This window comes from Leishmania donovani, chromosome 35, assembly GCF_000227135.1.
Source record: "Leishmania donovani BPK282A1 complete genome, chromosome 35".
NCBI lineage: Eukaryota > Euglenozoa > Kinetoplastea > Trypanosomatida > Trypanosomatidae > Leishmania > Leishmania donovani.
In genome coordinates this window covers 1,646,933-1,660,889 of record NC_018262.1, presented here as the reverse complement: position 1 = coordinate 1,660,889, position 13,957 = coordinate 1,646,933, and the positions used below count along the sequence as shown (strand labels likewise).

The window sequence follows — 13,957 nt, the reverse complement described above, 5'->3', positions numbered from 1 at the left end:
ACAACAGAAGAAGGAGGTTGGGGGTGGGAACAGAAAGAGGAAGTTCGAGATACATAGAAAGGAAGCAAAGAAACAAGCGCACGCACGCAAATACACAATACTGGAAAACCACAAAAGAAAGAGATGTATCGCGTGCGTGGAAGTGGAAAGCAAAAGCTAAGAAAAAAGGAGGAAAACAACAGAAGGCGAAAAAGGGGGAAAAACGAAGAGCAACGTACGACACACGCACAACGCTGAAGGCGCGGCACACACACACACACACGCACATACAAAAGGGAGAAACAACACCAAAAAGAAAAAGAAGTCACAAACGCACGCTCAGGAACGAACAAAAAAGCGTGGGAGTTACAACAGCCTCATTCACTCGCCGCAGCACACCCACCGGCATCATTAAGCAAGCGAGATGGGTGACATGAGGCAAAGAAACAGGAGGAAGTAGCACACGCGAGAGAGAGACAAGGTGTGTATGTCTGAGTGAATGTGGGAAAGAGGGTCACAACGACGAAAAGAAAAAAACGCAAACGTGTGTGCTCATGTCTCTTTCCCTCTTTCTTTTGCTTGTTTGGGGATCTGTCTCTCTCGCTCGTCCTCCGTTGTTCACCCCCATAGCGCACTGCTACTTTGATCTACCAGCCGCCATCGTATCGCTGGTCACAACAATATTTTCCTTCCCAACATATCGACGCGTTTTTTTTTTCGCCAGTCGCTGCGCACTAATCCTTTCCCCTCCCTTCTCTGTCTCACGCCCCTCGTCGACACTGAAGTGTCCCTCCTTTGGTTCGCGTGCCACATTTCTGCGTTCCCTCTGTACTTTTGGCTTGGCGTCATCGCTGCCGCCACCGTCCTTGGGCAGCGCGCACACAAGTACACCCGCAGCCCACAAAAGTAGAGCGCTTGTGCGTGTATGAGGAAAGAAGGGCGGCCCTGCAGTTCGATAGCTGGCAGGAGAGAAAAAGAAAACAAAGAGCGGCGAAGGCAACCGGGCAATAAAAACGGGGTGCGAGAGGGAATCACACAACGTGCGAGAAGCCCAGAGCAAAAAAAGAAGTACGAAAAGTGAAAAGCACAAAAGACGACGCGCACAGGCACACACAGACGAAGAGAAGGGCGGGACAAAGCCAAGGCATAGCAACCGTCCAGATTCCGCACGAAGCGCGAAATGGGAGGTGGAAGCGAAAGCGATGTGATGGGCGGTGAGGTCGTGTGGAAGGACGTGGGAAAAAGGGAAGCTGGGGCGCGAGAGGAGAGGCAGGCGTGAGTGTCGAAAGAGGAGACAAGGCAACAAAGCAATGTACGCCGCCTGGAACACACGAAAAAAAAAGGAGGTAACGTAGGAGACCAAGGTGAAAAACAAGAGTAGCAGTTCGGCCTCTATTCGTGGGTCGATCCTTGAAGGAGTAACGCAGAGGAGGGGGTGAGGGAAGGGGACGGGAAAAGGGCGGGGATTGGGCGGCGTTGGGATGCGAGGAAGCGCCGAACCTCACCTCGTCACCCTGTAGCGTGCGTGTCTCGCACTCGCCGCGTTAGCCTCTGTTGCTGCCGTCGCATCTGCTCCCCCCCCCCCCACACACACGCACACACATCCCAAGAAAACGTTCGAGTCTGTGTGTATATGCATTTAGGTGGTGCTCTTCAGTTCTCGCATGCTAGCGACAGAACATACGGCGCCATCGCCTTCCTCACGCACAGCCGCGAAGCGACGCTAAAGTGCGCGCAGGCACAGCCCAAGGGACAGAAATCGGCAGAGACCACAACGCACGTACGCACACATGCACACCAGCACGAAGGGAGAAAGAGCTCGCGAAGTAGAAAAACACACAGACACTCGCACACGCAAGTGCACACCCTTTTTGCATGTGCTACACTGGTCAAAGAGAGAGGGGGAGAGAGGGAAAAAAAAGACATGAAAACTACAGCAAAACATGCATATATATAAATATAGAGAGAGGGGGAATCCCACAGAAATGCTCTTTTCTTATTCCTGCTTTCTTTTTGCCTGTGAGAATTCCCGAAAAGAAAGGAAAAGAAACCCCCCAGGGAAAAAAAACGTGTAGATCATATAGGAAATAAATCCGATATTGGCGTCTTCATTCTTGATTCGAATTTTCCTCCTCAGCATCATTCCTGTTTCTTTTTTTATGTTGTTTTTCGTTTCCCCCTCGAAGCGCAGACGCACACTCACGTGCACACGCTCACACACACGCACACACAAACACACAACAAAAACAAAAGCAAAGGCGCAAGCGTGAAGGGAAATTACTGGCCAAACTACCTTCACGGTAGAGAGAACATGCAGAAAAAGAGCCTCGCACACACTATTCATTTTTGTTCTTCTATGCTGCCACTCACATTGCCTTGTCTTCGCTAATCTGCCGGAAGGCGAAAGAAAAGAGGAGAGAGAGAGGAGACGCCAATATCTGAAAAGGCGCGCGGTAAAGGGAGAAAACGAAAATAAAAACGGCGACCGGCAGAGGCGGAGCTGCAGAACACACAAAGATGGGAGAGGAACAGCGCCACTCCCCTCACATACACACACAAACCATGAAAAGAAGGAGGGAGAAGTGCTGCCCTTCTACGGCGTAGTTGCAGAGGAACGGGCGGGGGTCGTGGCGGAGCTGAAGAAAAAGAGATGGAAAACAAAAAGAGCCTAGAAAGAAATGTGTCCTGTAGCCGCTGCTTTCTCTTTGCCCGACCCTCAGGGCAGGGGATGCATGCACCGCGGGGGGGGGGGTTGAGGAGGCAGCTGAGAAGATGGAGGTCAAGATGCTTTTTGCTGTGTTCGCCACACCGCCCCATGCTTGCCTGTTTTTGTTTGTTTGCCATCATCTCTATCATTCGCGGTCCCCTTCTCGGCGTCAAGCACGGGAGTAGAGTGCCTGCATCGCGTCTTCATCCCCTCAGAAGCACAACCACAAAGATGCTCTGGACAGCCAACGGCGTGTCTTTCTCCCCTGAAAGACCCTGAACGAAAGTCACGCGCCCGCGTCCTCGCTCAGGAAATTCTATGCGCCACGAGCATCCCTCCCCCTCCCCTCTTCGTCCTTAAAAGCCCGCAAGCAGCACTGTGGCAGACCACCACCGCGTCGCAGGTGAGCCTGCCTCCGCTGCCCGAGAAGAGAGTAAGAGGGGGTCCGAGACGAGTGCAAATACTTGTTGAAGTTCTTGTGCTTCTCTCTCGTTCATCGAGCGTGTTTTGGTGGGAGCGCGACTTTCCGTGACGCTCTTTCGTCTGTGCCTTCCGTGGGCCTCGCTTGCCTCATTGCACGCCTCTAGAGGCAACGCAGAACGAGGCGATAAGCACGCGCTTACGCGAGAGCGCGGGCCTGCATGCACGGGTGTGCGAGCGAGCAAGACAGACAAACCTGGCGGCGTACGTTTGGTTAGACGCTGACTCAAACGCTCATGTGACGGTTCAGAACGTCCTGGGCCTCGGCGATCTTGCTGTCCAGCATCGTTGGCGAGTCCAGCATGTTCAGAATCTCGGAGTTGTCCATCTCGAGAAGCATACCCGTGATCTTGGCGGCCACAGACGGGTGGCTGCGCACAATGTAGCTGTAGAGACGCTCACCGAGCACATTTTTCTGCTGCTCAGGGTTGAGGTTCGCGAGCACCGCAGCGAGGTTCTGGCCCTGCGGAGGCGCCTGCTGGTGCTGCTGTGGCATCAGAGACTGCATCGGCGGCTTTTGCGGCATCGGGCGAGAGCGCATCTGGCTCATAGCGTTCGGCGCCATTGGGCGGGCCATGCCTCCCATGCCGCCCATGCCGCCCATACCTCCCATGCCGCCCATGCCGCCCATCCCGCCCATACCTCCCACACCGCCCACGCCGTTCATGCCACCCATACCGTTCATGCCGCCTATTCCGTTCATTCCGTTCATCGGCATGATCGGCACGCGCGGGTTCATGAATGGCATGTTGACGTTGTTGAACATCTGCGGGCCCATGAAGCCTATGGGTGGCATGGCACCCATGCCCGGGCCGCCCATCGGGTTTTGGCGCACGCGGAACTGCTTGCTGCGCTCCTCGAGGTTCTGGCGGCGCGCATCCTTGCGAAGGGCGTACGTGACGAAGAGCGGGCGGGGGCTGAGAAAGGTGCTGCCGTTCAGCTCCTGAATGGCCTGCGAGGCGGCGTTCTGGTCCTTCATGGACACGAAGCCGAAGCAGCGCGACACGCCCGTCTCCTTGTCCATCATCACTGTCACCGACACCGTCTCGCCGTAGCGCTGGAACAGCTCCTCCAGGCGCTCGCTCGTGACAGTGTCGTCAAAGCCCTTGACGTACAGGTTCGGGTACTTGCTGTGCTGCTGCGCGCGCTCACGGCGCTGGCGCTCGCGGTCGCGCTGGCGCTCCTCGCGAGAGCGGAAGCGGCTCACGTCGAGAGGGGAGCCGGCCTTGGAGATCTCACACTCCTTTCCGTTCAGCTCCTCAACAGCGCGGGCGGCGTCCTCGTGCTTCTGGAAGGCGACGTAGCCGAGACCGGCCTCGCTCTGAACCGCGCCGAGGTCGCGGACCTTCGCGGAGCTGACTTCGCCGTACTTGGCGAAGAACGCGCGCAGCTTTTCGTCCGTGACAGCGGGATCGAGGTTTTTGACGTACAGGTTGGTGAACTGCTTCAGCAGCTCGTCACGGTGTTGGGCCTGGTAGCGTTCCACGACGATCGCCTGGCCGTCCATCTCCATCCCGTCCATCTCCCTCACGGCGTCCACGGCGGACTCCTCGCGCTCGAAGGAGATGCGGGCGTAGCCGCGAGACTCGCCCTTCTCGTCGCACGCCAGGCCGATCGCGGTGAGGCGGCCGAACTTGCTGAACATCTCCTTCAGTGCGTACGTGTCGACACTCTTTGGAAGTTTCTTGACAAGGATGTTGTTGACGCCGGAGCGGCGCTTCGAGGGGTCGCGCTGGATCTTGGCGATGCGGAGGTAGCGAGAGCCGAGCTTGGAGCCGGCCTGGTCCAGCGCCTTCTCAGCATCCGCGGGGTCCTGGAAGTTTACGTAACCGTACCCGAGGGACTTCTGCGTGGCAGAGTCGACGCATACGCGGACGGAGGTGACGGGGCCGATGCGCACAAAGTAGTCGTATAGCTTCTGCTCCTGCAGATCCGGGTCCAGGCCACCGACCCAGATTGAGGGATTCGGACCAGTAAAGGCCATGGTTGGCTGTTTCACCTTTATATACTTGTTCGGTTATATATATATATACTATTCCTTACGTTAGAAAAGCCGAGAACGGAGATGTAGCAAAGGACGATGATGACAACACAGAACACGTGGAGGAGCCGACGGAAAACAGAAACGGCAAAATAAATACAACTGTAGCCTCTGAAAGACGTAACTATACGGCACCCAAGACCCCCTTCCAGGAGACGAGGCGAAATAACGGAGAGGGAGGTGGACAGAGACAGAAGGTTACGGACACACCGCACGTGAGTACAGGCAAGACGCGAGAGCGATGTGTGCGTGTTATGTTGTGTGTGTCCGTGTGTATGTATGTGTGTATGTGAGTGAGTGAGTGTGTGTCAAGGTGAGTGAGGAAACGAGAAACTGAAGAAGACGAAGATGAGCGGAGAACACAAGACGAGACAGAACAAAAGAAGAACAGAAAAAAGGAGGAGGAGGAACAACTACACAGGAAGCACTCGTTTCTCTCTTCTTCTTTTCGTCTTATATTTTTTTTTGTTTTATGAGATTTTCTTTTTTTGGTTTTTGTTATTTCAATTTTTGGGGGGGACGGGAACTTGCAAAAAGAGCTGCGGTGACCGCACCGGAGAGCGCGTGCGTGGCGGAAGCGGGGCGACGGAGAGAGGAGGGACCGTGGTGGCGATCCCGGGGGAGGGGTAAGAGAGGAAGGAGGGTGTGGAAACAAAAGGAAAGGAAGCGTCGGAGAAGAGAAACAGAGAATGAACAGTGTGCATGTCTTCGACAGAAGTGGCAGCGTCGAGCGGACGAGGATGATGCGCTTGATGTCTGGGGAACTCCGTTGATGAGAGTCGACACCATTAGAGGCACTGCAGCTGACCGTCCCGCGCGCAACGGCGCTGTTTTTCACCTCTGCACACGCACAGAGTCAAACACACACACACACACACACACACACACACACACACACAGTGAACATGCAGACATTGTGCGGTGGCTTGAGATTCAGGTGGTACTCTCAGGGAAGAGCTCACTGCGCTGGATGGATCTCCTTGCTTTGTTTTGATTTTTGTTATTGTTCTTTTGCCATTAGCGGGCGTACATAACATCCCACACGAGAGCCGAGTGAAGCGAAGGTAGAGGAGAGACGTGACTGGGGCTCGTGCACAAGGAAAAAGAAGGAAGCGAGACTTCGAGAGCTGAGGCCAGCCACAAAAGGAAAAAGGGAAAAGAGGCGCACATGAACCACAACAAACCCGCAAGAGAAGGAGAAAAAAAAAGCATCGACACCAAAGGGAATCGAGCCCTTGAATTATCATCTAGAGAGTGAATACGAATAACAGAAGGAAATCGAGAAAGGACAGAACGCAAGTTGCAACGGAGGAAGAGAAGAGCCCTGCTGCAGCCGCAGCAGCAGGCTTCTCTGTTTCGCTGCTCTTTTGGATGCCGTTCGCGCTCTTTTCTCGACATCACCTTAAGTATCGCAAAAAAAAAAATTCTTGTCAAGTGCGCCCTACTCAGACGCAGCATCACACCGTCACACATACACCAACGCACACGAGCAGGGCAGCACAAGAGCAAGGCAAAGAAGCATAATAAAAAAAAAAACGAAGAGTGAAAGGAAGCGTGATTGGAAGGCACACGCTAAAGATCTAATCCGTGCGGAAATACAGGACGTAAAGGAAGGAGCGCCAGCATGTCCTCCTCGTCACCACGTCGTCGCTTTGCGGACTGGGGGGGGGGGAGTGCCTCGCAGGCGTGTTCCCTCCACCACGCTGGCGCACAGGCTCACACGCGAAGGCGGAGGGTGTGCAAGCGGGGACGGGAGGCAGCCTGTCTGCACAGACTTACACAAGCAGCCACGTAGCACCCACCCCGTGGGCCTCATCTAGAGGCAGCACTCTCTGTCGTGCAGCGCCCAATCCACTTGCACTCTCACCTGCTCACTGTGATTCTAGTGGTTCTGGAGGGGTCAAGGGCGTGTCTCGGGCGTTTTCTTTTCGTTTTCTCCTTCCCGGCAGAAGCGGTACAAAGAAACGCGACGACAATATACACACAACACGACAGAAAACAGAAACGAGCAGGTGCGGTGGGGGAGGCCAAATCAGCCAAGCACACGCACAAAATAAAATTTCATAAAATAAAAAAAAATTCACAAAGTGTGCGCTTCTCACAGCGTCGCGTGCACCCACAACTCTGCGTAAGGCGCAAACGAAACGTCCGCGTCTGCGTGTGCGTCTGTGTGAACCCGAGAGACAAAACACAAAGAGCATCGCACCCCACGAAGCAACAAGTGACGCACACGCGTACACACGTGGCGGTAAAGGATCGACGAGCGGGTTTTAGAGATGAGGATGGCGGGGAGCGGCATCAGGGAAGCAATCGGCCACGCGAACTTGCGCCAGAGATGAAGTAATATGGCGACCGCGCTTCATCTGCGAAGGCGTCGGCAAGCATCGCCTCGTCTACCTCCCAATTTCCTTCCCATCCACTTGGGCATGTGCTTTCATGTCCTAAATACCGTAGCTCAGGCGTCCAGAGACGGAGAGGGTGTCGAAGTCCGTGCGCGGCGACAGCGACATGGAGCCGCGCTGACCTGTGGAGCCTTCGTAAGGAATGGTGGGGGCTTCGCTGGCGTCACGGCCGCCGCCGCCGTTGGTGGGGCTCGAGAGCATGCCAGGCCTGATCCAGGGGCTCGCGAAGGCAGCGTCGTTGATCGACGAAGCACGCCCCTCGCTGACGCGCGCTGAATTGTCCGCCGATGGAACCGGATAGCGTTGAGCCGCGCTGGGGCACGCCGTGGAAGTCCGCTTGATCGGGGAGACAGGGCCCTTCGGCACCGCAGACGCAGCCGAGCCCTTTACGCAGCTCGCAAATGACAGCAACGGAGGGCATCCAGTGTGCGTCTGCTGGAACGGGGCAGGCGGTGCGCGTGAAATAGCGACAGGTGCGCCGTCGCCACCAAGCTTCCGCGTTGCTTTGCGCGACATCGACCCTCCCGCTGCGCAGCGAGCCGATAAGGGCTTCTGATGCTGCTGCTGCCGCGCCGGCGCCTGCCGCGACGTCCCGCGCGTCGCTGTGCAGCTGGCCGAGAAGCTGTTGTTCCCGTTGCTGGCCCCACCTCGAGCGCTGCGAGGCCCCCTGTCGACGCATAGCGCAGGTTGCGTACTGGGGTGAAGAGCACGCAGACGAGGTGCGCCATTGGCGCCTCCGCTCTTGGGTGTGGAAGTGCAACTTGTACCCAGCAAAGGCCGCGTGCCCATCGAGCGCGACGGCGCTCCCAGAGCCGTGGAAGGCGTATTCCCTGCGCCGTCCGCCGTCGCCACAACTGCGTAGGAAGAGGGAGCGGTGGGGCTGGGGGTCGTCGTGGATGCTGCGGTTGTAGCTGCGCTGCTGCTTCGCTTTACCACAAAGAGGCGCGTCGAGCTGGTGTGCAGGCGCTGCGGCGGTCGGCGCACGAGGCGCGCTGCCCCCTCAGCGAGTCGCGAGTTGACCGAACTGACGCGGGAGGCCGGCGCCGAAGCGTACGGCCGCGCCGACGGTGGAACTCGGCGCGGAGATAAGGGAGCGGCCATCTCGTGCATGGAAGGGGTGCGGCTGCAGAATTGCGAGCCGGGCGCGCTTGCCGTGGGGATAATATTCGCGGCAGTGGCCGTGCGCCGAAGAGGCAGCGGCGTCTCCATCGTCGCAAACCGCGTCACAGGGGCGTTGCTGGAGAGCTGGCTCACACGCGGCACCTGTGGAGGGCGCTGTCGACGATCCGCAGAGCCCTTGTCACTGCTACCCCTCAGGCTGCTGCACGTCGAGTCCACTCGTGAAGCCGAGCTGTTGTGAAGTCCCATCTGAGGGGTCGCGATAGCGGCGCCACTCGAAAACTTGGCATAGTTTGCGGACATCTCGGACAAGCCCGCTGTCAACAACGGCGCCCTGACTCCATTGCCCACGTGAGAGGTGCTGGTGGGAAGCGATGACGGAAACCCTTTAACACCGCTGCAAGCCTGCGGCTTGCTCTCGCCAACCACAGTGACGGGCGGCCGGTCCTGTGTGATCGGCTGTCCTGTGCGAATGGTGCGACGGGTCACAGACGACGAGGGTGTTGTCGCCGCCCCGCGTGGCTGCACCTCTGAGAACGGCGTCGGCGTCACGCGCGTCGACCTCGTCCTCGCTTTAGAGGAACGACTCGGAACCGGCTTTGCGCCGGGCACGCTGCCTTGGGTCGTGTTCACGGAGCGTGACCGCAACTTCAATGCAGGGGCCGCAGCAGCGCTCATTTTATTCGTATCGCCTCTTCGCGGTGTCAAGAGCAACCTGTGTTGCTTCCGAGCAATTAGGGAGGGAGCCAAAGAGAAAATACGAAGAAGAAACTCCGTGAGCGTTGTCGCTGCCGGTGCGCGACACACTTGGAGGTGTCGTTCAAGAGCGAACGAGGGGTGATGTTCAGTGGTCTCGCGATGATACTTCCAATACAACGGCTACCTTCTATTGGTGGGGAGGGGGGGGGGGGCGAAAGAGGAAGGTTGCAGCACGCAAAGAAGAAAAGCAAGCTAAGAACAAAACAAAACGGAACTACGTCGACACCGGGGATGTAGCACGGTGAGTCATAAATTGAGCGAGACGAGGTGGAAGGTGAAGGAAAGAGGGGATGGCGTGACGCCAAGACAGCGGCGCACCAGAGCAAACAATACAAGCGAGGAGAGAGCGGGGGGAGAATGCGCGCCTCACGCACAAATGCAATCAAGAGAGAGGGGGGAGGCCCGACGGGAAAGTGGCTTGCTGACTCTAGGGTGGCCTCGAGTTGTGGAATGCGCGTGTGCGGGTGGGCGAGTGCCAAAGAAGAGGAGAGGGTGGAAAGTAGGAAATAGGCGATAGTGCGCCACTGAGAGGGAAAGAGGTGTCTCGCCGGTGCTGGTTCGTAGCGCGATCTTCACGCAGTTACGCAGCCTTGCCTCGTCTGCTGGTGTTAGCAGAGTGTGCCCAGATGGATGGAAGGGGTTCCTCATACTCGGGAGGACCAGCAAGTCGTGTAGAGAGGCAAGCGAAAAAGAATATGTGAGAAAGAGGGTTTGAGGAAAAAAAGAGCCGAGATGATCATCCAATGGTGAGGCGGTGCGCAGTGCTGCCGCCGATGGCCTCCCCCCTTCCCCTCCTTCCCTCCCCATTCCCATGCGTCCTCTGACAGCTGCAGCGAGCCAACGACAGTTGATTCAGCTTTGAGGGATTGGAGGGGGTGGAATGGTTGCACTGGGGATGAGAAGGGTGGAGCATGAATAGCACATCAGACTTCGCGTGTACAGAGGCGTGCCGCACCTATACGCATCTTTTTCGCTGGAGGGTCCTTCCGGTGATTTGGGGAACACACGTGCGCTTTTGTGAATGTATTCGAAACTTTGATTGCCGTCGTGCATGGCTGTAAGTGTGCCCGCCAGTCCCTCACTCTTTCGTCTCTCTCCTCTGACACGCACGCGGGCGCGACTACGACACTTCTTCTCCTGAGCCGATTTGGAACGCCACGCGTAACGCTTCGTTGCACGTGCATGACATGGCCCAGCTGACATGGAGCTCGCCGAGGGCCCGAAATGCCCACTGGCTCTCCGCCTCCATCACTGTGTCGATGGAGAGGTCGAGCTGCTTCCGGGCGGAGAGATCGACATGTAGGTGCAGCGCGAAATAGAGCCGGCCGCCGTCCATCTCACTGCCGCTGTTTAGAACAAAAAAAATGGAATTCGGCGTACAGAAGCGCACACGCGCGCTCTTGGCACCTGCAACCTGAAACACGACGTGCTTCAGCAGCGCCTCCTCCTGCCTCGCTCGCACGTTGCGGATGGAGGAAAGTCGCGTGTGGGGGATGACTGCGCTAAGCACCCACGGCTTCAGGCCTTGACGCCCGTCTCCATCGTCTGTGGGCGAGGACAGGACGGAGAACTTGTGGTCACACCACGAGACCCGTCCGGGCCGAGTCGTGTTGTCTGTCAAGATCAGCAGTGTAGCTGGGTAGCGGGGATAGCATGTAAGGTTGCGCACGGCGTGCGACAGGACATAGCATCCCGTCTCCCGGAGAAAGTAGAACTCCTCGAAGAAGAGCGCGTTTGCGTCTTTGTTGTCGGCGCTGCCGTTCGTGAACGTGGCGGAGGGATCGTCGTACAGCTGAATCTCGCGTGCGCGGTGGGTGTACTGGAGGTGAAACGGGGCTCCTGAGTTTTTTAGAAAGAGGGAGTTTATTCGCTCTCCGCGAGCACCAGTGCCCGCCGCAGGGGCCGGAGGCGGCGTTCCCGCAGGAGTGGCTAGTGAAAACGAGGAAATACGGTGGGCACGTTGTGTCATGCTCGCCGTGTCCCCTGCGCTGCCGGAACCGCCTTCGGTCGTCGCACCGCAGCCGTGACGACGATGTCCTCGCTGCACAAACAGGTCGAATACCGACCCCCACGAGAACGCAGCGCCCTCTTCTCTCCCTCTCTCGTTAACCAACTCAGGCGCTGCGGCATTCCGAGTCGGAGTTACCTCAACGACATCAGCTTGTGAGCCATCAACCACCACGTGCGATGGCACTTGTGTGTTCGCTGCCGCAACCAGGAATCCCGACTGCTTCTGAGACGGCGGCGGTGACGGCGTGCAGTTGGCAGGTACTTGGGCTGCTTGCAGCGGTCGGCCTGCGCCGCCGCCGCCGCCATCGCGCGTGGACCCCTCCAGTGCGCTTAGGCGGCTGGTGACGTTGTTCCGGGTGATTGTGATGCTGATCGCCGACGTGGACGCAGAGCGCGCCCTCGCGGCAGCCCCGCCGTCATTGCGTGGTATCGGAGAAGCGGGAGAGGCCGGGGAGCTCGGAAGGCCACTACTGCCTATCACGCCGATGCGGCGCTGCGCGCCTCGCTGGGAGGTGGCGAAGAGTACAGGTGCGTCGCCTCCGTTGACCTCGCCGGCGCCATCCACCGAAGACACCTGCGGCGCCACCTCGGCCCCGAGACAGCTTTCCAACAGAAGTGAGCACCGCCCGTACATGCTCCAAAACGTGCGCTGGAGGATCCACGTGAAGCAGCAGCAGGTGTAGAAGAGGGGGAGATATACGGCACGCTTTGTCCCGCCAGCACCCGTGCCCGCCGCCTCACAGTCGCTCGCGGAAGACAGCGCCTCGTCGTCCGGTGTTCTCGACCCAGTAGTGTGGCTGCCGTCAGCAGCGTCGAACGATGTGTTCCCTGCAGCCTCGCGAAACGGGAACATCCGCTGCACCCTTGCGCTGGCAATCGCGGCGAGGTCGGAGGACAGGGTTGTCGCCGATGCAGCGGAGAGGGCGAGTGTGCACGAGGAGGCGCGGGCAGTGGTGTCAGCGGTAACGCTGGAGCTTTGGCGTGCGAAATCAACACTGGCGATCGCCGCCGACACCACCGCGGTGGTCACCGCAGCAGTCTGTGCGCTCAGCGTCTGCGGCGCTGTCGGCGGCCTGCCCGGCACCACCTCCCACTGCTCCGAGAAGGCGCCTTGCGACTCAGTGTACATCTTATTGAACTCACGGCAGTCGACGAGGAAGCGGCCGTCGTACAAGCCGAACGACGACCACACGCGCTGCAGCTGCGACATCTCGCACTGGATGCTGTAGCTCTGCCGCATCACGTGCACGTAGTAAATCACGTCGACGAAGTGCGACGTCCATTCAAACACCTCCGCCAGCGTTTGCAGCAAGTACACGCGGAGAGAGAGATTTGCGTACTGTATAAAGAGGATATACAACTCTAACGGCAGCTCGCGGTGGAGGATGCGAACCAGCAGCTCCTTCACCGCGTTGTGGAGCCCGTGGAACCAGGCGCGGCGCTGCGGGCTTAAGATATCACTCCAGTGGACGGCGTACAAGTGCGGAGGCACCTGGGGGCTGCGCAGCGGTCGCTGACGACGTCGTGCGTGCTGCTGCTGATGATGCCGTGACTGCTGCGGCGACGATGACAGGGGGAAAGCAGGGGAACGGGGCGGCGCCCTCTCCCCTGCCTCGGACGGTCGTGCCCATGTCCCCTCCCGATGGTCTTCGTCGTCATCCTCGTCGAAGGCGCCGTTCGCTGCGGCATTGTAGTAGTAGTTCGGCCCGAAGAGTTCATACCACAGCTCAGTAAAGCCGCCAAGGTAGTTCGCGTAGGCCTCGCAGTAGTTGAGTATGTCGGTGGACTGCTCCCACAGCTGGGCAGGGGTCAGCTTTTCCTCCTTGCCCTCCGCGGCGGCGCTGGCGACGGCAGCCGGAGAGGCACTGCTGATGACGGTGCTTGAAAAAGGAGCGGGGAACGAGGTGGCGCCGGTGTTGGACGCCAACGGCCACGGGTCGGCACCGCTTCTGCTAGCGCCATCGCCGCTGCAACTGCGGGCACTCTTAATTTGCTCTGCCTGCTGCCTTAGCGCCGCTTGCCTCTGCCGTATCAGGTCCTTGACACGCTTCTGCTCGGCCCGAAAGCCCGGATGGGCCTTGGAGGCAAGCACCGTGAGGGACAACAGCGCCAACATCACCTCTAGGTGTGGGTCATGCTGTTTATGGTCACCAGGGAAATGCCGCAGCTCCTGCAACCCGACGTCTGAGCCCTGCGAGCCCATCGCGGTGGCTTTGAGGTATGCCATGAGACGCGGTGCAGCAGGAATGGCATAGACCTCTTCGAGGATGCACCGATGTGCCTCAGGGTCACCATAGTGTGCCATGCTCAGCAGCAGCCACCACAAAAGGTATTAGAAAGAAAGCGTATCTACGTACCTGTGTGTGTGTGTGTGTGTGTGCCTGTTGGCGCGTTCGTGTGTATCGGTGCTAAAGAGAAAATGATGAAGAAACGATGGTCGATAGAGCGGGGCGCGAAGAA

The 13,957-nt window shown here is 58.1% G+C and overlaps 3 protein-coding genes across 3 annotated transcripts; all 3 read right to left on the bottom strand.

The window, feature by feature from the left end:
- Positions 1-3,392: 3,392 nt before the first annotated feature.
- LDBPK_354200 (poly(a) binding protein, putative) lies at positions 3,393-5,150 on the bottom strand (the record flags this gene model as incomplete). The annotated part of the gene is made up of 1 exon (XM_003864950.1): positions 3,393-5,150. The coding sequence occupies one exon, from the start codon at positions 5,148-5,150 to the stop codon at positions 3,393-3,395; it is 1,758 nt and encodes a 585-aa protein (XP_003864998.1).
- Positions 5,151-7,648: 2,498 nt separating this feature from the next.
- LDBPK_354190 (conserved hypothetical protein) lies at positions 7,649-9,406 on the bottom strand (the record flags this gene model as incomplete). The annotated part of the gene is made up of 1 exon (XM_003864949.1): positions 7,649-9,406. One exon carries the CDS (start codon positions 9,404-9,406, stop codon positions 7,649-7,651), a length of 1,758 nt encoding a protein of 585 aa, XP_003864997.1.
- Positions 9,407-10,607: 1,201 nt separating this feature from the next.
- On the bottom strand, positions 10,608-13,802 carry LDBPK_354180 (hypothetical protein, conserved; the record flags this gene model as incomplete). Its single annotated transcript, XM_003864948.1, has 1 exon — positions 10,608-13,802. One exon carries the CDS (start codon positions 13,800-13,802, stop codon positions 10,608-10,610), a length of 3,195 nt encoding a protein of 1,064 aa, XP_003864996.1.
- Between the last annotated feature and the right edge of the window lie 155 nt (positions 13,803-13,957).